General features: G+C 42.8%; 2 protein-coding genes and 1 long non-coding RNA gene across 4 annotated transcripts in view; 1 reads left to right on the forward strand and 2 right to left on the reverse strand.

Annotated features, from left to right (window-relative positions):
* LOC126982511 (fibroblast growth factor 1-like) overlaps positions 1-8135 on the reverse strand; it is a 43855-nt gene extending 35720 nt beyond the window's left edge. Inside the window, exons 1-2 of the mRNA XM_050834618.1 lie at positions 7841-8135; positions 3609-3920 (exon numbers count right to left, since the gene is read on the reverse strand). The gene's annotated coding sequence lies outside the window, so the exon portion shown is untranslated. The remainder of the gene's footprint in view (positions 1-3608; positions 3921-7840) is intronic.
* Positions 8136-8872: 737 nt separating this feature from the next.
* On the forward strand, positions 8873-20448 carry LOC126982514 (uncharacterized). Of its 2 annotated transcripts, none has more exons than XR_007735205.1 (4): positions 8873-9572; positions 16756-17035; positions 17650-17944; positions 19603-20448. It is a non-coding gene; the product is annotated as an uncharacterized LOC126982514 (long non-coding RNA). The 2 variants fall into 2 exon arrangements; XR_007735206.1 differs by having other exon boundaries at positions 8875-9572; positions 19642-20448.
* On the reverse strand, positions 13346-23075 carry LOC126982513 (transmembrane protein 231-like). Its single transcript, XM_050834619.1, has 6 exons — positions 22617-23075; positions 21674-21807; positions 20926-21086; positions 18866-18994; positions 17636-17855; positions 13346-17017 (listed from the first exon to the last, which is right to left on the reverse strand). The coding sequence occupies exons 2-6, from the start codon at positions 21804-21806 to the stop codon at positions 16740-16742; spliced, it is 921 nt and encodes a 306-aa protein (XP_050690576.1). The 5' UTR covers position 21807; positions 22617-23075; the 3' UTR covers positions 13346-16739.
* Positions 23076-23352: the final 277 nt, after the last annotated feature.

Raw genomic sequence — 23352 nt, forward strand, 5'->3', positions numbered from 1 at the left:
AAAATCCGACTTATTGTTATTACAAAACTGGATTTTTCTTTTTACCCATGCTCTCTCTTTTTATCCCTTCCTTTCTTTATTTTCCTTGTTTATGTTCCTACTTAAATATAACTTCTTCCTTTTCCTTTATTGCCGCTCTGTTCTCTTCCCATGTATACACCTCCTTGTACTCACTTTCTTCATTTCCTCCTTACCTACCTAGTCCCTTCTTTGCCTCTCCCCTCCTCCTCCCCTTTTTCTACTTCTGTACCTCCTTCCTTCCTTTCCTTCTTACGTGCCTCCTTTCACTCTCTATTGTACCTACTTTCCTTACTTTCCTATACATTCTTCAACTCTGCGCCTAATTTTTTTTCCTCCTTTACCACGCCCTTCTTTTACTCCCCTCTGTGCCTCCTTCCTTCCTACCTTTTCTTCTTACCTACCTTCTACCACTCTCTATTCCTACCATTCCTCTTTACCCATCTTCTTACACTACCTACTTGTATACCTTCCTTTCTCCCAACTCCCTTATTTCGAACGCTTACCCAGAGTTTGCGCGCTGTGGCAATGCGTAGTATGCCAAACGTGCACACTCCCCCTAACTAATTTATACTTTTACCCCGGCTTTACGACTGAAAATAAATGGTTGAAGAAAAAAATGCCGGAAAGTGTGCTTCTTATCTCTGCTCATTTATTTTTTATCTCCTACCGTAACGCCGAGGGTTGGGTAATAAAAAAGGGGGCTATTTTTATCAGTTTCTTAACTCTCCCTGCCTATCGGTGACCCTGTGTGGTGGTGGTGGTGGCGGTGGTAGCAATACACTATAGTCGGTTCACCCAAGTCTGAAGTGAGCATTATCGCGCAACGGCATGCCCGATTTCGTGACTACTGTATGCTAGCTTACGCATAGTAAACGGTCGCCAGTGTCAATAATATGCAGGCAGCAATAACAAATACCGCCTATTATAGTCGATTAATTAGTTTAAAAATATTAGTAATGTCGCAAAAAGCTGTTTTGTTAATATAAAGCCTGCTAATTTTTCTCGGTGGTGGACAGCTTCAAGGCTGTTTATTAATCAAAATCAGCGATCTTGTAAATTAACAAAACAGCCATTTGCGACATTACTAATATTTTTTTTAACTCATAATCGACTATGACTGATGGTATTTGTTATTGCTGCCTGCATATTATTGACACCCATGCGAAGGCTAGCATACATTATCCACGAAATCGGACGCGCCGTGTGGCTGCAGTTGCCGGTGCGCGATAATGCACACTTCACACTCGGGTGAACCGACTATAGTAGTATTTATGAGTGTCTAGAAAAAGTTCAGCCAGCTTGGCTGATTTAGCAAAACGGAGGAAGAAAAAGCATCTCCTTGTCGTGAAGGCCTTTGAGATGAAAAATGAAGTTTCCCTGGCATTACAAGGCATTCATATTACTGATTCAAGATTCACGAATGGAGGTAACATTGTTGTGAATTTTGATGATGAGAATATGAAGAATGAAGCAGCTCAGAGATTAGAAAATGCAGGGGTGTGGAGTCGGAGTCGGAGTTGGTGGAGTCGGCTACTCTTGGCCGGAGTCGGAGTCGGTAAAAATACCCCCAACTCCGACTCCTTAACGTAATCATTTATCGTGTAATGTAGTTGTGATAGCCACGAAGCACATCGTTCCAACCCGCACTCTGACCGGAAGGCAGAGAAAGAGGGTATGGGCGAAGCGGCGAAGCTCCGAAAGGCCCAAACAGCCCCAAAACCCAAACCTCTCGCCTTTCACCAGCTACAAATCCTAGCACCCCCGGGGCCATCGGTCACACCCATCCACTCCACCTATTTTTTTTTTTATTTTTTTTTTTACGTTTTCGCTTATGACGCCGATAAGCTTTCGTAGGGCCTGATGATCAGCCTCAGCCTGTTGCAACGCAGACAAGTATTTATAGTGGCGCCATTTTGCACTGGCTCATGCTGCTCCCCGGAGCTCATCTTTGATCCTAGAATCTAGAGTGCGGGTTGATATATGGTCTTTTGGACAGCATGTGGGTAGTCTTAGGTCACTCGGCGGTGACTGAAAAATTCCAGCTTGTGGCACCGGGCGGAGCGCGAACTTGCGTCGTCCTGAACACGGCGCCGTCACACTATCCACTCAGCCACCTAAGGTCAATCGGGCAGAGTGGGGCGTGAGAGTTGGGGCTGAGTAGCGACGGCTACTGAACAAAGCTAGCCCTCTCGGCGCCATAGTCCACACGCGCACACACTCTGCCTATCAAAGATAGTGCAGATCGAGTGAGGCGGGGAAGCCCTCGGCGCCATCGACCACACACACGCACTCCACCTATGGTCAAGAGGGCAGAGTGGGGCGGGGGAGGAGGGGCTGAATAGCGACAGCTACTGACCAAAGCACCCTCGGTGCCATGGTCCACACGTACACACACTCTGCCTATCAAAGATAATGCAGATCGAGTAAGGCGGGGACCAGGCCAGGAGAACAGGAACGGCAGCCGACTGGGAGATGAGCCCTAAGGCCCTCACCCCTCGCCATGCCACACACGAAGGGCAGTTGGCTTACCATAGAGAAAAAGTCGATGACCAGCGTTGGCAGGGAAGGAAGTTGAACCTACGAAGTAGTGAAGGAATGAGCTGGAGCGAGTTTTGCTGTGGGAGGGCAGTCCAAGAGGAGAGACAGTGCTGCCAGACATATTCTTCCTGCTTCAAGGGTTCATGTGGTTCAAGTGCAGCCTGGATTCTTTCGATCCAGATGTGGGATAAGGTTGCCGGTTGCCCCTGGGGTGCGATCGAGTCCTCAATCACTAGCAAGTGCACTAGCTCGGAAGGGACTTCCAATTTTCCATATGGTAGCCCTAAGTCATTCATTAATTTATATCTAACTTATATACCACCGATCCATCCTTTTTTATCGATTAGATACATTGTGACAATTAAAGTGGCAAAAAAAAGTACATGTAAAAAATTGGAACTTTACACACAAACACGAAGTGATGGAACTACAAGAATGTGTTGGCTGGTCTATAAATGGGTATTTGGGAAAACGTGGGGAAGGTAGCTGGGGTAACTCGGATGTCACACTGCCCCCATGTCCCAGGGTAGCGGGTTATTTTCCACCACAGGCTAGAGGGCCAGTGTGACGAAGATGAGCACCGAGGCCACGTGCAGCCCTATAATAAGCCCCCAACTTTACCTTTATCATTATTCGAACTGCAGAGGTGAGATCTCCAACTCCCTCGCCCACACATAAATAATAATATTTATAATTTGCATTCTAAGTCATGTGCATAAAACAAATAATGAAATAAAAAGAAGTATGAATATGAAGCATCAAGTAAAAAATGAATATGTGAACAGCAAAAGTCATCATATGTAGGTTGTATAACTTTTCCTGTTGTGTATTTCCTCCATGACACAAACATTCAGAGCACATGTCTGTATATGCCACCATGTGTCATAAGAAGTGACTTACAAGACAATACAAGAAGGTTAGTAAATGGTCTTGCCTGTAAGTACAACCATTTTCACCTAAAACACTCATCACACTGTTGACATGTCATTTTTAACTCCTAATGATGATGATGATGATAATGTCAAGATCTATGACAAAAAATGTATTACCTCAGTAGGTTACTATTGAGATGCTCCAAACTGCACATTCCACAATGCTGAATGTCAAACACCGCTGCATGCTGATCAAAGCTGAGTGCTGATTCCATGATTCTGAGAGCTGAGAATACAATGCCGAGTGCGTGATACTCCACTAACTTCACCACATGAAGACATAAAGCCTGGAACACAACTGGAGGTACTTTAGTGTGTCCTGAAAGGCAAGCGTGTGTTAGTGAGACAAGAAAAGTCGTGCCAACACTCACTCTCATCATGGGGCTCCTGGTGGATGCGGTGTTCCTCTGCTGTCATGCCTTCACCTACCTGATAAGAGATGAGTTTTTAGCTGGGATAAATGGGTTACAAGGTGTACAAAGTAATACATGTGCAATCATTCAGTCTCATCAACAGACCTTTAGACTGATGGAATTGTGGGGGTCAGTCGGTTGCTTATCATTCAACCAATCAATGGGGGCATACCAGGGGGCGCATTGCCTCGCTCACCCTACAACGCCAAGCCCAAGGTTGATTTTGAAAAGTATTATTAATGATATTATTGATATGAAAACATTATGGGAAGTCCAAGACCACTATGTGCTATGGCCCAAAAGTTCTGCCTGCCTCCTACCACCTTTGCCCCAACCACCCGCTCCCCTCCTTCCAGACCTGATTTTGAAACCTATCTCCTAGTTTTTTTATGTGCTACATATGCATGAAAGGTCATACTAAGGTCTATGACTCTATGGTATAGCAGAGTGACTTTTTTCAATAATGGTTTTAATTTGTCAAAAATTTTTTCTTCATGTCAATAATGATTTTTTCAAGAATTCAAAATTTTGGCAAAAAAATGGAGAAAATATTTGTTTACATTTTTTGTCACCAAATTTGAAAATAGCGCAGTTACATTAAAATACTAAACGCTTGCTTCTTCTGAGTCTTCATTTCACTGAAAATTATGCATAAATGGCTGAGGAGATTTATTTCAGAGGTAAAAAAAGAATGTTTTGAGAGATGGCCTTTTAAAGTTTTGAATACTGTTAAAAACTGCTGTCACAATCTATAAGGTCTGTTTCCATATCTCTATATATATATATATATATATATATATATATATATATATATATATATATATATATATATATATATATATCATTAGATCCATTTTCTCTCAAACAGGCAGTAGTAGCAGCATTTGTAAATTGGTGTTACTTCATAAGGGGGAAGGGTAACATCAGGAGCACCAAAAGGATCTGTGCTTGGTCCAGTTTTGTTTATGACTTGAGTAGTAGACTTCAGGAATGGAGTAGAAGATGGTTTCTGGAGTTTGATGTTGGTAAAGGAGTATAATAACTACCTATGTATGTAGGGCATAGAAACCCAAAACTTGTTTCTGAATTAAATAGAGAAGAATTCAAGTCTTTAGATGCAGGAAAAAGATTTTGAGTGTTGATTTACTCTGCTATTAAGCCAACTCAAAACGTAGCAACGGTGGCAGCAAAAGTAAAAAGAAAGGTTGGTCTTATTAATTTTTTTACGGCAAGGGAGGCACCTCAAGAACAAAAACAGCAACAAAAAAGCCTGCTAGACACTAATCTGATGAAAAGAAAAAATAACAAGGCCGGAAGAGAGGTCAATTTTGGGTGGAGGTGTCTTGAGACACTTCTACTGAAAGAGTTCAACTTATAGGCAGGAGGAAATACAGACAAACTTATTTAGCATATGTGGGGAAAATGAGTCCCCATGTTACTGAAAAAAAAAATTCAGGAGCTGGAGAAAGTACAATAGAGCAACTGAACTTGTATCTGAACTCAAGGACCTTGAGTATTAGGAACAATGTGAACAATTGAGTCTGAAAACACTAGGGTAAAGAAGACAGCATGGAGATTTAACAGAAACTTATAAAACTAGAAAGGTATATTAAATTTGGCCATTGTGTTTGCAGAGCCCTTACATTGCCCCAGGGCAAAGTTCTCAGACCCCCCCCCAATTACCATTTCCCACCCCCACCACGTACCTTTACTGCCTATGACCCTAATTTGGGCAACGTGATTATAGGATACCAGTATACATGATAAAAGATACTTTTGCTGTGTGTGCTGTATAATTAAGTGAAATTTAAAGAGTAATTTTTTTTTTCATAAATAATAGGAAAAACCATATTATTGCAGACAGGATAAGGGAAAATATTTCATATTGTGTTGATTTTAATGCAAAAATTGTCGATTAGGTATGGTAAACTATTCAGGCCTTCTTTGACCTTTTTTGATTATTATTATTTTGTCAGCCTTGTGGGCGGCAGGTCCAGGCTAGAACTGCCGCCCCCGGGCATATGGCCCCCACCCCACCCCCCCCAACCCCCATGTGAGGGCCCTGTGTGTTTGCTTCATATATGGTGAAGGCAGAACCAGATCAAACACATGTAAGTTGAAAATGAAGTGTGTTTATTATATATACTATTTTTAACACCTGTTTCTCACTGTTTTGTTTGACTGACTAGCTCCCTATCAAACTAATCAGCTCATTATCATATGGCAATTTTTTTCATTTCAAATAAAAAATATTCATTAGGGGTGGGGGGAACTCGGCAATGGAAACTAATCTCAAAATCGGTCAAATCCCAGAAGACTAAGGGACAGGTGAATTTATATTTTTAACCTCTTTAAACAAGGCTCCAACCACTTGATCCTGGAAATCAAACTCCATCTTAATTAATACGCCCTGGCGCCATAAGCCTCACCATCTAGGAGAAAGCAACCATGAAAACAAGAAACAGTGAATGAATCCAAAACTGTGACACGGCATGTTTTGTTAAGTTCTTTCTGGAAATTTAACCTCCCATCAAATATTCAACCATTTTTACTTTTATTGAACTTAATATGCCACTATTTCTTCTTTGATCTAAAAACTAGTTTCTCCACTGAGTTATGGCCATTGGGATAAATGATAAACATTGTAACGTATAAACCGTACATCATTTGGCCACTTTGACCAGTGCATCAGCTGCCTTGACCAAAGGATCTTTTAATAAGTAAAGAGAACCCAATTTCAACAGCACACACAGTAATCTATCATTGCTTATATAGTAAACCATTGCTGCTAAAGGCAGCAATTTATTGTCACTTAACCCGGTAGCAGCGGGAATCATGTTTTTTAATGGTCCCTCCAAGCGAGAAAAATGAGAAAAAATCACCCCTCCCACAAACCATTTCATAATATATATCAAAGCATTTGTGATCAGATTATGTATCATCTATTTTGGGGGGTTTATATCATGGCACAAATTTGGCCCGTCGCTGCTACTTGGTAAAGCCACAAATTTGGCCCGTTGCTGCTACCTGGTTAAGTAGCTAACACAGGGCAGTAATTTCTGTGGGGGGTAGGGGGGCTATTGCCTACCAATGTTTTCTATATCAGCCTCAAAATGCCACTAGAAGGGTTATTTAAAAAAAATCGGGGAATATTCACGAAAGTGTAGCCTACTAACTTTGAGATGCTGACTGCTTATGTCTGGACAAAATATGATGCTGTTTATCATGGAGTTAGTATTTTTCTCCGGAAATCACTAAATGATTGACTTTTCAATGCCTTTTGTGGACTCGCCGCTGCAGCAGCAAAATAGCTCGCAGAGAGGTTCAACTTGGACCCCCGTGGGAAATCAAGGGTTTTGGGTGGGGGAGCATATTGAAACTACTCCAACCGAACTTTACATAACCTCCGCCGCCGCAGCCGCCGCCAGAGGAGGCAATGCTTTCGTGAATATTATCCAAAAAATACCCCACCTGCACAAACACTTCACTCGTCACCCTTCCCCGCCAACTCATAAACCTATGATGCCCTCTAGCTACCCCCAAAAAATCTGCCAAAATTATGGGCGTGTAACAGGTTATGTGGACCAGCTGTGTGGGTTCCCTTAGTTATTACTGCGATGAATTAACTCTAAAGAACACATAGCTGTTTTCCTGTGTATACAATCACTCGTATGTGAAACGCATCGTAATTTACAAAGAAATTGATAATCAGCGTCTCTGAAATGGACACCCTAGTCAGCCAACTAATGTGATTTTTCTGTTTAGTGTTTACCAACCATGCGGGCAACGGTATTATTCTATATTGTCACCACGTTCACACCCACGAACGGCTTGGTGCTCTACGAAGGGTTCAATATCCAAACAGAAAAATCGCATCAGTTGTCTGACTAGGGTACCCCACACCCATCTCCGTGGGGCACCTTGCAGGGCACTCACCTTTACGTGCGTGGTGTCCCCTTGTGTGGCGGCTCACCTTGTGTGTTTTGTTCACTCCTCGGCGTGTTCAGCCTTCAACCGTGGCCGTGTTCACTGCTCACGCTCGGAGGCACCGCACACGCCACACTCGACACATGCCATTACTTGCAGGTCACCTCTTTGAACAATTAATTTAGTTTCTTTCCCTATAAGAAGTTCTTGACTTATTGATATCAACGCTTTAGAAAAATGGCGAAATACCCCGTACACACGTGGCTCGACGAGGGGCGCCACGTGTTTAGTGTTTGCTGTTTACACAGGATCAGCTGAGTGGCCGAGGCTCCCGCGGGTGCCTTCTCGTTATTGGCCTTAAGGGGAGAAATGGGATGGAGTTCATTTAAGGAGAGAATTATAAAGGGCAAGATGGGATTCATGAAGAAAATTGAAGGGCTAAGTGAAGAAAGATGGGTAAAAAAGGTGATAACAGATGACAGAACAACATCCTCATGGAAAAATTAAATAGCTAGATGGAAGAGGAGAGAAAACCTTGAAAATGAATGGGATAAAATGAGGGTTAAGGACGTCAAGAAATGGATCGCCAACAATGGCCTGGAAAAATGGCAAGCAGGAGCAGCAGAAAAGTCGACGTTAAAATGGAACAGGAGAAGACAAAAGCCTGAAAGAGAAAATTGGTACCGGGGAGACTGGGGGAGTAAGCTGCTGTTTAAGGCAAGGTCTGGAACTCTAGAAGTAAAGGGGAGAAACAGAGACGAGCAGGACCAAAACTGCAGCTTGTGTATAGGGAAAAAGGAAACAATAGCTAGAGCGCCTTATAGTGGCCTAGGTACAGGTGACAGGTATGAAGAGGAGAGGCAAAGGCTATTGGCATCAGTGGTGGAAATTATTGGGGAAGAGGAGTGGCATATATATAGAGCCATATACTGGGAGCCACACACTATGCACAAGTATAGCAACATTAGTTAAGAGGAGAAATAGGTTCATCCAAGTACTATGAAAACAAGAATTAGAGAAAATCAGATGAACTACCTCAAACATATAGAAGACAATGAAACCAATATGGCCTCTTAAGAAGAATTGTGGAAGAAAAAGCAAATAATATAACTAAAGATTATTGGGTATATAATTTCAACCCTTGACCTCATGAAAGACATAAATGTGAATTGCACCAAGAGCTAAAGAAACTGAAGAAACAAAAAAATGAAAGAAAAAATTAAGAATAAGTGGGATATGAAGAAGTGGCAGAATGATCTGTAGCAGAAAAATCAAGTTTGATAATTTATAAGGAAATAAAGAAAGAACTGTCAGAAGAGAAAATATATGACAACAAGCCATATGGAGATACAAAATGTTCAATATGTGATTGGGAGATGGAAAATTTAAATCATTTTTTGTTGTGGTGCCCTGAGGAAATAAGGAGAAAATCAAGAGCTTTGCAAAGACCTTATATAGAACCAGAAAACATCATCATTGGCGATCTACTGTTTAAAGAAGAATGGATAGAAGAAGCCAAGAAAATAGTGTATGAGATGTGGATGAAAAGAGAACACCAACTTGACGTTTTGAGAAGAGAAACAAGATAGGGAAGCTCCGTTGCAAAGGCTATGCTTCCTGACCAATGAACCTGAGAGCTGAACCCGAGCTACCCGCAGAGAACGGGACCCGGGCCGCCATCAACAGCCACGTACAGGAAGCAGGGCCCATACATAAGTCTCCGTCTCCAGGAGGCTAGCAGGTGAGGAAGCAACAGGAGCAGAGTCTACCTGGCCCCGAGCAGGGATTGCCGGGGCAGGTGAGGACTCGCGGCCAGAGCCAGGGGAGAGGTGGGGGGGTCCAGAGCAAAGTGGGGCATTCTTCAAGGCATGATAAGCAGGGGGGCCGGGTATCTGTGCAGGGGCTTAGCCAGGATTTCAGTTAGGGTGGGCACAATCTTTACCAGTCTGTCTCAATATACTGATAAGGATTTACACCAGTGATTCTTAACCTTTTTCATCGTATGACCCCCTGAGACTCTCCAGAGCATTGCCGTGACTCCTGTAATAAATTTTGTAATGGTGACCTCTGTGTAAAGGTAAGGTAAAACAAAACTATATGAAGATCCTGATTTATAGAAAATATTACAAATAAAAGACCTTGAAAAATGCCACATCCCCTACAAGTGCTATTTCAAAATCCATGGTGGTTGTGTAGGTGGTGATGTAGAGGTAGATGGAGGAGGAGGAGGTGGTGGGGAAGTGGATGGTGGTACAGGTAATGGTGGTTGTGTAGGTGGTGATGTAGAGGTAGATGGAGGAGGAGGAGGTGGTGGGGAAGTGGATGGTGGTACAGGTAGTGGTGGTTGTGTAGGTGGTGATGTAGATGGAGGAGGAGGAGGTGGTGGAGGAGAGGATGGTGGTACAGGTAGTGGTGGTTGTGTAGGTGGTGATGTAGAGGTAAATGGAGGAGGAGGAGGTGGTGGGGAAGGGGAGGCAGTGATGGTGAAAAGTGTTGCCATAATCGGTGTCCTTAGTCCACCTCGCCACTGCTGCTTTCCTCACTTTCTGCTGCTGTTTCTGCCTTTTCTTTGATGGAGGCATTTGTTGGTAAAAAAATAAGAGATGTAACACAATAGTAATGCAACAAGTAAGGGAAATAACACATTTTATTTGCAGTAATATTCATCAGTGCCTACCCTGGCAAAACCCAGCATACGACTGAAGCTTCAAGGTCGCTGCTTGCTTGGCATCGCTGCATGAGTAGCCAAAGAGTGTATTATCCCAATGCTTTTTACTGCATCATTCTATCTTCATTAGTAATGCAACAGTGATGAAAATAATGGGATATGTTATAGTGACCGCGAAGAGGAGCGCAGACATTTAAAGAACTTGATGGATTTAAAGGGCTTTAAACTTCTCACCGGAGTTTAAATAGTCCCCTGAGGCATCGCCCCCACCTTACATTTTCCAAAAACACAATATCACAGAAAGTGATATTTTTCACCAAAACTGCTTGCATCGCCTCCCTTAACCTTAGTCCTCCCACATGTTTGCCATATGTGGTGTCCTCTAATACGGCTGGGAGATGGGCGTCCTTCAGGTTGAGCGGTGCTGTAGTCGTGCGCTGGGGCTAGCAACACGTCTCTGTTCCCTTATTCTGGTCAAGACGGGCAGCCTCTCCCGGCTCGGAGAGGTCAATTGGCTGGTTTCTTCATGGACACGTTTCTTCACGGCAGAATGCCACACACCACCGGCACTCCTCTAAGGTCATGTATGGATCCCAGTGCCTCCCTGAACTGCTTGTGTAAATCTTCACTCTAATTGCATGTGTTGTTCCCACCAGCACTGCAACACACAACTGGTGAGGCACCTTCCCCTGACATAACTCTATAGCTAGTCTGTCTCCTACCTCCTTCACATTTGCCCTGGGGAAGCAGACCCCAGTCCTGTTCTTCCTGTCCCTACTACAAAAAAACACGGTCCAAGTACCTCCCCTGGTTGTCGCTACCAACAACAGTCCTCTTACCTGTGGGCAGGGTACCTACATCTTCCCTTTTGATGTCCTCAGTGCATTTGTCCTTCAAGGCCTTGAAGGGTTTATGGGTAGAAAGCAGAACAACCTCAGAAAGCCTGTTGTCTGCTTTCCTGCTTCCCACTGTAACCTTCCAAGGCTCCTCTCAGACCTCTGATGGCAGTGAGGTACCATGGCACTCCCTCTCCATCCTCTACAAGGTTACCTCCTCCTGCAGGGCCCTAACTTGCTCCTGCAGGCAACAAACTTCCAGATGTAAGTCACCCTTAGCCATAGCTAGCTAAGTTAACCACAGACAGTCAAGCATGTACTTTCAGTGAGGCTGTGCGAGGTGAACAGTCTTACTATTATGATTGGTAGATGTTTGTATTCTTTTTGTCCATAACAATTATCGCTCCAGTTTAATAGCACCTACAACTTTTGTGTTGTTACCACTGTAGTCTCTGAGCTGTACTTTAGATGGTATAATTCTCTCATTGGGAATAGATTGGATTGGGACCTGCATGCTTGCTTGAAAGGGTCTCCAAGGATGGAGTCGTAAGGTGGATGAAACGATGCAGCCCCAGCTGTTTTCCCTTTCAATTTATATATAAAAACACACACATCAACTCTGTGCTGAGAGAAAATCTTGCACAGCCACAGTAAGGACAAAATACTTACATGAATGAAGACTAGCACAATGTGGAAATCGAGACCAAAACTAATTCTATTAATATTCATTTATCATGAATTATCAAGGCTCCATTTCTGTACTTACAAGGAAGAAATTTGTCTACTTACAGTGCCAGATGGATCTGTGACTATGCCCAGTTTATATAAACGGCCAGTGAGCTTTTAAATGCAGCATTACAGTAGCTTATTTTAATTAAATTGAAGATAAAAAGACATCCCTGCCTTTAACATCACCTTCTTTTGGTTGACTTATACCAAGTGTAGCTTTTCGATAGATGAAATTAACTGCTTAATCCTTGAACAACAGCCATCATTTATTTAATCAAACCTGGCACGGTCCACACAGACAGCCATCATTTATGTAACCCTCTCGTGCACCGTAAGTTTCCAATAAGTTTCTGTCCCACTCATCATACATTTCCCAGGCCTGACCAGCCTAAGTTAACGGGTGTTTGAAGGCTCTGGAACCTTTTGTGAGCTGCCTCTCTATCTTTAATAGCACGAGAACAAGCATGATTAAACCAAGGCTTTTTAGCATGAGGAGTAGAGAAAGAACGTGGAATGTATGCCTCCATTCCATATTTTGAGATAACAAGGGAGTAAAGTGGGGAAAAAAAGTCAGCTTCTCGACGGGCCGGAACAAATAAGTGCTTTTTCAGTGTTTTCAATACCCCGAGTTTTGCAATCCACGAGTTTAGCCCTATACCTGTGGAACAAAGCAAGCGCAAAACTCGGGAGGATACTGTATTTATATTACAATATTTGCCGAGTACTTGCCGTGGGTGTATCAATGTCGCCTTCGATGAAATTTATCAAAAACATTATGGCATCAGGCATCTTGACAACTGCCCCCCACCCTTCCATAGGAAGGCCAGATGTTTGTGTCTTAGTGAGGTCAGTGGCTTCCGCTCCCAGCATATTATATTCCACCCTCAACTGACTGCTGGTTGTTGTGTGAGATGAACCAAGACCTTGGGTGGATGCTTGCTGCTACCAGGAGTGTGGACAGGTCAAAGGTGATGGTGTTTAAGGCCAGGAGTTTAGGGCGAAGTTTAACACTATTGGCAGAAGCCAATGTCGCAAACTAACATCAAACAATGGAGGCTGCGTTTTCCGTCGAGATGCCTGACTCCCTAACGTTTTTGATAAATTTTGCTGAAGGCGACACTGATACACCCTAAGCAGATACTCGGCAAATATTGTAATGTAAACAGAATTTTTTAGAAAGCCTATTTCGCAGGGGTTTCATGTACGGACGATTTTTGATGAGGATAGGCTCCCACACGACATCAATTTTCTCTCGTTTACTAATAAATAAAACAACGAGAATAATCAGCTACATTTTTATTAACGGTGTCACTTATTGTACTAAAGTGTAATTGTTACAAGTCCCAGAGAAACAGGTTATTTACGATAATTGAAAGAACATTTCAAGCTTTTTAGGGCACAGTAACCTATATGCTGCAACACCTGACAACTCTGAATATACCCCACTGCGATTGCTATATTATTGTAGACCACTGAAAAAGTTGATGAAAGACACCTTGGAAGATGAGGCAGTACAGCGTGTCTATATTTTGTTTATGAAACTTACAATCTTACAAGGCACTATGTCTGGTATAAATAATTCTTTGGTTAAAGAATGGAAATATTCAGCAATAAGCAGGTCACCTTCCACATGGTGCTGTTATTACAATAAGGTATAAGTGTATATTGTATGATATATACCTTACAATATGGTGCTGGTCCAGTAGTATTTGACAGACATGTACTACAAGTCGTGAAACAACCAACAAAAAATTGATAAAGGTCAGGATATTTATTCTTTAAAATGTGGTGCATCTTCAGTGCTGGCAAATATGGTAATTATCTGTTTAACCTCCCCCAGACTACTTGAAACTAAGTATGATTCAATACAACTGACTTCAAAATTAGTCTGGATGCTGTCTAGCACAGTCCACATTAAGCAACAGCCCTTTGCCATGCCAACATAAGCAGTGTCTGATATATCAGTCTAATGACTATAAATTATTGTATAACAGAAGATGGAGTGAAATGAGTTGAGAGGGATGATGGATAACAAGGACTCCCAAAGATGGTGATCACAGTCACCCCTCATGAAGATCAAGACATTCAAAATCAATTGAAAAATAAAGAAGTTACATTACCAATTCTGATGCTATGGTATGGCAGAATTAAGTTTTAAGGACTGTTTTTGCCTATGGGGCAAGGGTGCAAAACTACAATTTACTTCATATCCTGAGTGCACACTGAATTTGCATCCTGCTCTATTAGCAAGCCTTGCTAAGCATATACGAAATGTGACCAAGGTTTCTGAAATATGATCAGCTTGTGGGAAGTTGTTGTAGTACAGACTTGAAGCCCTTGATGTAACTGCCTGTATCCTTCTTAGCAAGTGTGGCATGTGTTGAGAGCACACACACTTTTGCTATACACATTTTTATAACTACTGTATTTTTTTTTTATTGATGAAAGTCATAAAAGAGCAGCACATTTGTAGTAAGTTCAGCTTCAAACTTGGCAAGCATGGCAGAAATTCATGAAATTCTTAAACAAGCATTTGGTGAAGAAGCTTTGGGCCTCAAGTGATTTAAAAAAAAAATTCAAATGTCTGAACATCACTAGACAATTATGAACCTTCTGGATGACCTTCAATGAGCACAATGCCAGAAAATGTAAAAAAATATGCAAGGCCAGACAGATGGTCCATAACATTTGTAATATTGTGCTGCTTTCATATGGGACATGTCAGTGTATTTTATTAGATGAGATCAACATGAGGCAGATTGATCATTGCTGCAGAGTAAATTTCAAGGCTTCTGACTGATGACAAATTGTATAGGCTGAAAATCTGCATGGAAGTTCAGGCTATGAAAGTTGGGTTTATGAGTACAACCCTGCAATAACAGCAATTGTCTATGTAAACTTCTTTCGTTACAGTGACCAGTGAAAGCGAAGGAAGTCGAAAACAGTGTGAAGGCAATGTTGATGTACTTTTTTGACACAAGCAGGATTATCCAGAGTTTCTTCCTCTAGATCAGAGCATTAAGACCAAGATTTGCTGTGACACCCTGCAATAGTTTAAGGCGGTCATGATGCGGAAGCAGTCAGACAAACACACGGCATAGCACTACAATGCATCCACTCACCAATATTACTGACCAACTCATTGGTATCATTTCCATTTACCAAAACCACTACCAAGGCTCTAGTGTGTATCAGTATTCACCAATGCTTTGGTTAGGCGCTATGTATACAGTTGTACCTTAACATCCACAAAGGGTTCTGGTAACAGCCACCCTGTTGAAAGGCTATGTATATCTGCTGCCCCCTTGAAGCCCTTTTTTTCCCCCATGCTGCCCATAGCACATGTTAAAATATCTAATTGGTTCTGTTCCCAAACCATTCTTCCCAGTTTATGGGTAAAAACAAAACAAAACAAAAACAACACTAAAAGTCCAATAATCTGGCGTACAATACTCCGGAAATCCTGATGGCTCAGAATTTTCACCCGAGGGTCAATTTTAGCTCTTTTGCATAACATCAAGAAAAATTGGAGGAAAAATCCAAAACTACTGAACATCAGGCAAAATCTGTTACTATCAAATTTGGCACCCACGCTGACACTCATGTCATCCAGTTCATAGCTGGCTGTCCGTTACACTGTTGTCTCTCGAACGTTGATAAGAATGTTCAGAGATGACTGTAAATAGTTGTAAAAGTGATGACAGTTTCAGGTTATCCTGATTCTCTATGCCAGTGGTTCCCAAAGTGTGGTGCGCGCACCCCTGGGGGTGCATGAGCTGATCACTAGGGGTGCGTAATAAAAAAAAATAATGTAATGGCAGATTTTGTTTCATTAAAATTTCAAACATCATTAACTGCCATTGTTTTAAAAGTAATGTATGCTGTACGCTTCAGCGGAGTTGTCTGCTCTTTGTCTGAAACTTACCCAGACTCTGAGCACATTCATCCACCTCACAGGTACATTTTCATTCAGTTTTGAAAGCCATTGCTCAGAGCCTCATACTTTGCAAGCACAAAATTCGTAAAAAATGGACAACATTTCAGGAAACTGACAGGACCTTGTACTGCTCGAATCTTGGCAGGGGTGCGTGAACTCGGTCAAAGCCTGGGAGGTGGTGTGTGGCCTGAAAAGTTTGGGAACCGCTGCTCTAAGCTATGGAATGTCTATTCACTTAATGAATTCCTGTTTCAGAACTATCATAGCATGTGAAAAGTTGTCCCCAACTGGCAGCAGTGCACTAATCCCACTCCCCTCGCCGCTCCCTTTGTCTTGCCAACATTGTAGGTTACTGAGGATGCAAAATATGCGCACAAAACCTTTGCTGTCTCCTCTCTTATTAGATTTCAACCATAACTGGAAATTACCAAAGTATTCAGGAGAGATTCAGATCTGAGAACAAAGATTTTAATCTAAACTTGATTAAATAATTGTTACAAATATTGATACTCAGTATAAAGTGGTATAAAAATCAAAATATCATTTGCTGACTTCTACTCACGGTAGCAGCAGATACCTCCCCCCAGCAGTCAATTAGCAGTGCCTTTAACTTACTGACCTGACTAGAAAACAAGGCCTGCCAGAGATCAAGTTCAAATGAATGAACCATAGTAGAGATATAGGGCAAAAGCCTTAGTCCACAAATGTAAATTACTATCCCCTTGTTATAATAAAGAACTAATGTCTCTTGCAGGGCTGATGTGAGTTCTGTGGGCAGTGAAGCCAAGTGGGGAGAAGACGAGAGGAGAATACCCAGTGTTTGAAGGAAGAGGTGACATAAGCGACTAGAATGAGCACAGAGAGGTATTGAATCCAGGCACCTTTCAAAAGGAGTGCCAGGCTCGGGATGTACCAAACAAGCTGGGGAGGGTAGCGGAGATGCAGAGTGAGCGTGAAGGAATCCCCACCTGCTCCAGTCTTCTGCACACTGTAGGTGTTGGTCAGCCTTGTGGTTACTGCAATACAAGCTCCATGTAAGTTGAAATCTGACTTTTTCATATTTTTCATAGAGTAGAGAGTAAAATTAAACATTGTTACATTCAGATGTTAGATCATAACATTTCCCTAATGCAATAACTGCTACAATACAAATTTTTCGTATGTTAGTTTGTGAGAGCTTCCTGGAACTCTAGTCTTGCACTGAGATGAGATGTTCTGTGGTTGGTATTTGTATATTCATCTAGTATATATGGTGGCGTAATAAAACTTCTCTCCCAATAATAATAAAAAAGTTATGACAGCCGAAAATATTGTGCATTTTCTCGTGGCCGTGACGCGTCGCATGGAACCATCCATGACTCTGAAAACCGGTATAACCCTGCTATGGCAAACTACATTGAAACGGGACATTTTCGTACGTCCCCAGATGGGAGCATTTGGCCACTAGGACGTATTAAAATGTCCCTGGATTGTAAGGGTTAAGGTAAAATTAATATATGTAAATCAGTAAACATACACATAATTAAAGAACCAATAACTGGTTCATAAAAGATAACATTATAATATTTACATGTAATTCACATTCAGTTTTTATTATTAAGGCATGATATTATGGGCAAGGCATTGACACTTACTATTCCTCTCCCAGTACTGAGCCAAGATGTTGTCCAGCCTCCAGTCAGCTGCAGAGACAGAAGTGGGCATGGCAGGTTTGTTGTAGACATCGTAGGTGCCAGTGGGTGGTAAGGGAGTCCGCTGGTTTAGAGTGAGGTCTCCCCAGGTGTGTACAGCAGCCAGAGGTACTCCAGATTGGTACTGGATGTGAGCCAAACCTTCCAGAACTACCTGGTTTTGCTGCAAAAATGCAAGTCGAATGAAGCCCACTGGGACCCAAGAGACAAGCCAAAACACCTACTGAATGCACCTCAAAGCATTCGAGAAAGGTATTCACCTTGCAGAAGAATTCAGATTTAGAAGAAGTTACGTTTTGGTACGAGTTAAGTTGCGGTAGGGAGAGCTTACCACGTGAATCCGGGTCCCGCTTAGCTGAGCTTCTACTCGCCAGCTAAAGTTGCCAGTTTTGCATTTTCTGCTGTAGTGTTTCCATGTTGGGCAATGAAGCTATCCTGGCAGCGCTGCCTCCCACATTGTCAGCGAGTGAGCCGTGTCATACACTCACACTTTCTTACTCTCTACCACAGCTTATATTGCTCTCTAATTCATACTTGGAATAAGATACGAAACAGTAATTGTGGAGATTGACTCCGCGCCTCCAAAATGCGACATTACGCCTCCATATTACATAGTTAAGAGACTCATATTTAAACTACTCCAACCGAATTTCAAATATCCTGACCTCTAACGGGGGGGCTTCGCCCCAGTCGACCCCCCCAGCATGGTAACACTACACTGTGACTACAACAGAAAATGCATAACTGGCAACTTAGACCCGTGGGTAACAGCTGAGCCAGGTGGGACTCGGATTCCGTAGGAGTGCCCCATGAGTGTTTCTACGGGGGCACTAATTTTATACGGATTTTTTAATAGTACGGGGGTCCTGGGTCCCTAACCCCCATACTATTTGAGAGACGACTGTATTTGAAATTACACAATATTTAGATTAATGTGATGTGATCCATATCAAAATTCACAGCAGGAGTTTAGTTCACAGTGGCTGCCAGATTCCACCAGGGTTGGTGCATAACGTGCATAACACTATAGTATGGGAAAATTGTTACATTACATGAAACTTACACTAGAGGAACTCACCAGGAACACAATGCTCGTGTAAATGGAGAGGTACCTGTATGGTATGGGCTTGAAACACATTTAACCTAGGTAAAGGATGGAGGAAGTAGTCTTACATGGAGGGCATAGTAGAATGTGAGTGTCAATGTGGCACCATACACCAGCTCCTTGGCAGCCAGCGGAACTGACACTTGTAGCTCCAGGCCTTCTTGCACACCGTCATGGTCCTGGTCTTCCTCATGGGACTGTCCCAGCCAAAAAAGTACAACAAAGTAAGATCAGGTAGACAAAAAATAAATAAACAAGTAAAATAAAATGACTGATCAACTTCTTTGATAAAATAAAATGGAACTACCCTGTGTAGAGAGAGCGAGAGATCAACTTTGATAAAAAAAATGGAACAACCCTGTGCACAGATATCTGTTTATGAATTATAATACATTCATTATTTGAGTGTGTTAACTTGTAAAGCATCAGAGACGTAAGAGATACGTCGGCGGCTCTCAGACATCGGGTGTCGGAGGCGTAAGACATACGTCGACCTCCTTCCATCCTATTCCTGATAAATTATGTCCTTAAGGAGAAAGTCAGCCATGGATTAAAATTGCATCTATGGTCATGAATAATTTGTATGTTGTATATATTAGTACCTTTGTAATGATAAGAAAATTTCAAGCCGATCAGATGAAATGAAAAATTAAGAAAATTATATTTTGTTTTTAGGAAAATGTTGAATTAATTTTTCTCAGCCATTTTTTTACTGACTTTCTTGTGACTTGCACATCTGATAATTCATTGTTATTCTAACAATTTGTCAAGATGATTTTTGAAAACTGTTTTTGTCAATCTGAAGGAAGGCATACTACATCCTGTCACCTATCACTCTGCAAAGCTGGACCTTCATCAACGGCGTTACTCAACCATCGAAAAGGAGCAACTCGCTATTATATCAGCCATCTAGAAGCTTGAGCGCTACCTGTCTCCAAGTCCAGCACCCCACAAAGTGTTCACCGACCACAACCCCCTCACCTTCCTGGACCGTAACAAATTCTCCAACCAACGACTGCTGAGATGGTCCTTATACCTTCAACCATTCAACCTCCAGCTGCATCACATCAAGGGCTCCGACAACGTCATCGCCGATGCCCTCAGTCATCCCCCTCCGCCCGTCACGACACCACCACTTCCCTGAGGTGTTGTCTTTAAGGGGGAGGTGTAACGACCCTTCAGGGCGTCCGCTCGAGGGTCCTTTCAGGTGCTCATCACAACTCTCCACACTACTAACAAGCCCCAACCATCAGCACAAAGACCCCGACACCTCGAGACCTCAACACCTCAATTCCAGCTACTGTGTCGACCACAACGCTTCGACACCTCAACACCTCGACCGAAGCAAGCCGGGCTTCATCGGAGGCCATATATATATCCCGGCCGCCAGTGAGAGTCAGTCTAATCTTACACGACTGTTAAGTGCTACCTCTAACTGGATTTGCTTCACACGGCGACATCACCTTGGCAGTGAAGTAGAAGGACAGATACCCGAGGAGGATACGTTACCTATTGTTGCTTGTTTCTTGTTTCTTTGTTTTCCTTGTCACTAAGGGTTACAACATTATCATACCTGGGTTATATCTTTGCTTTGTTTCAAATTAAGTTTAAGTGTAATATAAGTATAATTAAGTATAAGTGTTGAATTTAACGGTGTTGTTTTACTTGAGTTGTTATTCACCAAAAGCGGTCACCCTTTCTTTCGGTGATGTAACAACACACACACACACACACACACACACACACACACACACACACACACACACACACACACACACACACATTCTCCACTCAGACAGCTGCAGAAAAGGAAAAAAACAACTACGCAAAACCAATCACACACGAAAGGGCTTTTTTCGTGGCTGTATAATTTCTTGAAGCTAAAATACATAAGGTTTCGCTAAGCCGCTAACTCCCGCTGATTCTAGCGCAGAGTATCTTGTGCACAATAATACCACTTCCAGTCAATTCTGGGTGCAATGACTCATTTTCATTCCTTTCACATCATTTAAGACTGGTTTCGCCAAGAAAAAAAATCCAAAATGTGGCCAGCACAGGCGTAACCAAAAGGTGTCATATTTGCCGACGGTTTATGGGTTAAGGTAGGAATGGCATTCCAATCTCTTACCTGAAGGAGAGGAACCCGCAAGTGTTGTGCCATGAGGGTGTTGAAGGCAGGGAGAGTGGACCACACTAGGGACCCCTGTTGAGTGTTTAGGGTCAGGAGCATCTCATGCTTGAACTGGACATCAGGCTGCTCTCGGTGGTGGATCTCCTTCACCCAAAGACCTGGAAACATGGTACAGTATTCATTTTGTGTTGTGAAGTCACACCATATCATGACAAGCCTCCTTTCCCTAAATGCTGTAAATAATGCATCACTGTATTATGGGAACCCCTGACAAGACGTGATCACACTGCCATTGACTGATTTACTCAAGAAGGTAATGAGACCTCGGCACGTGGACAAAAACTGACCAGTCAAAACCTCACACAACAAAAACTCATTCATATTCGAATACAAGGGAAAAGTATTCGTATTCTGTGAATAATATGAAGATACTTCAAAACATGAAGTGTCAAAGTGAATTATCTTACTGTCTACCTTAGGCTAGGAGGCAGGCAGACATATATGTCTCTGGAGGTGATCTCATTTGACCTTTGCTGACCACTTGGATTCAATACACATGATCTCTCGTATGAAGAATACTTCAAGGGTATTTTATCAACCTTTTTTCTTATGATATCAATTTTTTTTCATCCTTAATCTGAGCACAAAGTAGATTTTCTTTTTGTTGGAGAAGTGAAAGTTAGGAAAAAAAAAAAAGAAGAAAACTTGACATAGTCTTACAGGATTAATTATATATATAGCTTACCCTGGCTCCTGTACACCAGTAAAAGTGGAACCATTAGTGTCACCAGGAATGTCAGGAATGTAAAACAGGTTGCTTTAGAGCAGACAGTTGCCTTGTGATACACTGCACATGGCTGCTGGTGAACCACCCACATTCTGCAAAGATCACAGAAAAGGTTTACTATGCTATTCATACTTGGTATCCTACAATGACTCAAAAAACAAACATTTCGACATAACACCTTGTCACAACCTTCCAGACATCTATCATCTATTCTTACATAACACTCAGCTGTCCCATTCTAATACTACACTAAAAATTCTTGGTCTGTCCATAACACAAAAATCTCAACTAGCAACTTCATATCTCATTTCTAGCTAAAAGCATTTGTGATCAGTTTATGCATCATCTATTTTTTGGGGTTAATATCATGGCACAAATTTGGCCTGTCGCTGCTACACGGTAAAGCCACAAATTTGGCCCGTCGCTGCTACATGGTAAAGCCACAAATTTGGCCCGTCGCTGCTACACGGTAAAGCCACAAATTTGGCCCGTCGCTGCTACATGGTAAAGCCACAAATTTGGCCCGTCGCTGCTACATGGTAAAGCCACAAATTTGGCCCGTCGCTGCTACACGGTAAAGCCACAAATTTGGCCCGTCGCTGCTACACGGTTCAAGGGCTGTGACGGGCTAGAGGGCAATACTCGCCCTGCCGGTGTCCTGGAAGGCATCCCAGGCGCAGCGGCCGGCCGGTCTTGCCGCGGCAGGCAACGGCGGGGCGGACGCCTGGTGGTCGTGGAGTGGCGGGGCTCAAAAGTTAACGAAAATTGCCAGGACTTGTAAGGCAGCCACGACATCTCCTGGTCTCCTTTTTTTTTTTTTTTAACAATACCGGACTTAAACAAGACTACAGACAACTAAATACTCCACAGTAGCCTGTATCGTTAGCTGGCGGTAACTTACATTGAACCACAAGTAGTCTTCGCGGTTTCTTCTTCTTCAGTGTTTTAAGGGGCTGGTTAGGCCATGGGACCACGGCCTTTAAAGCCCCGGCAGTACAGTAGGTTCTTCTTCTTCTTCTTCGTGGGTGTTTTATGGGGCTAGTTAGGTTACTTGTTTTGAAGCTCACCACTGGCACTGAGTGTAAACAAACAGATCTTGATCTTGATGTCACAGGTGGATTGAGATTTCTCCCAGCCAGGCCTTTGCATCGGCAGCTCCTGTGAAAGAAAAATAAAACACAGAAAATCGGCGTTCAGCTACTCGGGGCAAGATGTCATTGCCTACATCTTGCACGCCGCATGCTCTCCAAGAACTCTTTCATCGCCTCAATCACTCGTCCACTCGTCTCTCCACTCAGCCCCAGCAGCAGTATCATCCACTCCCTTACCGTCCTCCCATTCACTCCCCGTCCCATCTCACTCAGAAACACCTGCATCATCTTCGTTTTCTCTGTCATACTTCTTACATTCCAGCCCTACATGCTGCACAGTCTCGTCCACACCCCTGTCACACATCTGGCACAATTGCTGCCTTCAGAACGCATGGGATTGGCTATGGGCGGGTGCGGCGTGGCCAACGGGAAGGCATGAGGAAGACAGTCCTTTTCCTGCCCTGGCTGTGGATTATTATCCCTATTCCCGCTGGTATTGTGGTTTCCTTGCTCACCCTTGTTACTCTGATCTCTCTCTCTCTCTCT

Source organism: Eriocheir sinensis, chromosome 51 (assembly GCF_024679095.1).
Source record: "Eriocheir sinensis breed Jianghai 21 chromosome 51, ASM2467909v1, whole genome shotgun sequence".
NCBI lineage: Eukaryota > Metazoa > Arthropoda > Malacostraca > Decapoda > Varunidae > Eriocheir > Eriocheir sinensis.

Bases quoted from the DNA above. Each gene is read 5' to 3' on its own strand.
- LOC126982513 (XM_050834619.1), bottom strand. From the start codon at position 21,806: ATGTGGGTGGTTCACCAGCAGCCATGTGCAGTGTATCACAAGGCAACT. The intron at 18,995-20,925 runs GTAAGAGATTGG...TGGCTGGGACAG, and splicing joins TGCGGGTTCCTCTCCTTCAG to TCCCATGAGGAAGACCAGGA. The intron at 17,018-17,635 runs GTAAGTGTCAAT...CTTGTATTGCAG, and splicing joins TCAGTACTGGGAGAGGAATA to TAACCACAAGGCTGACCAAC.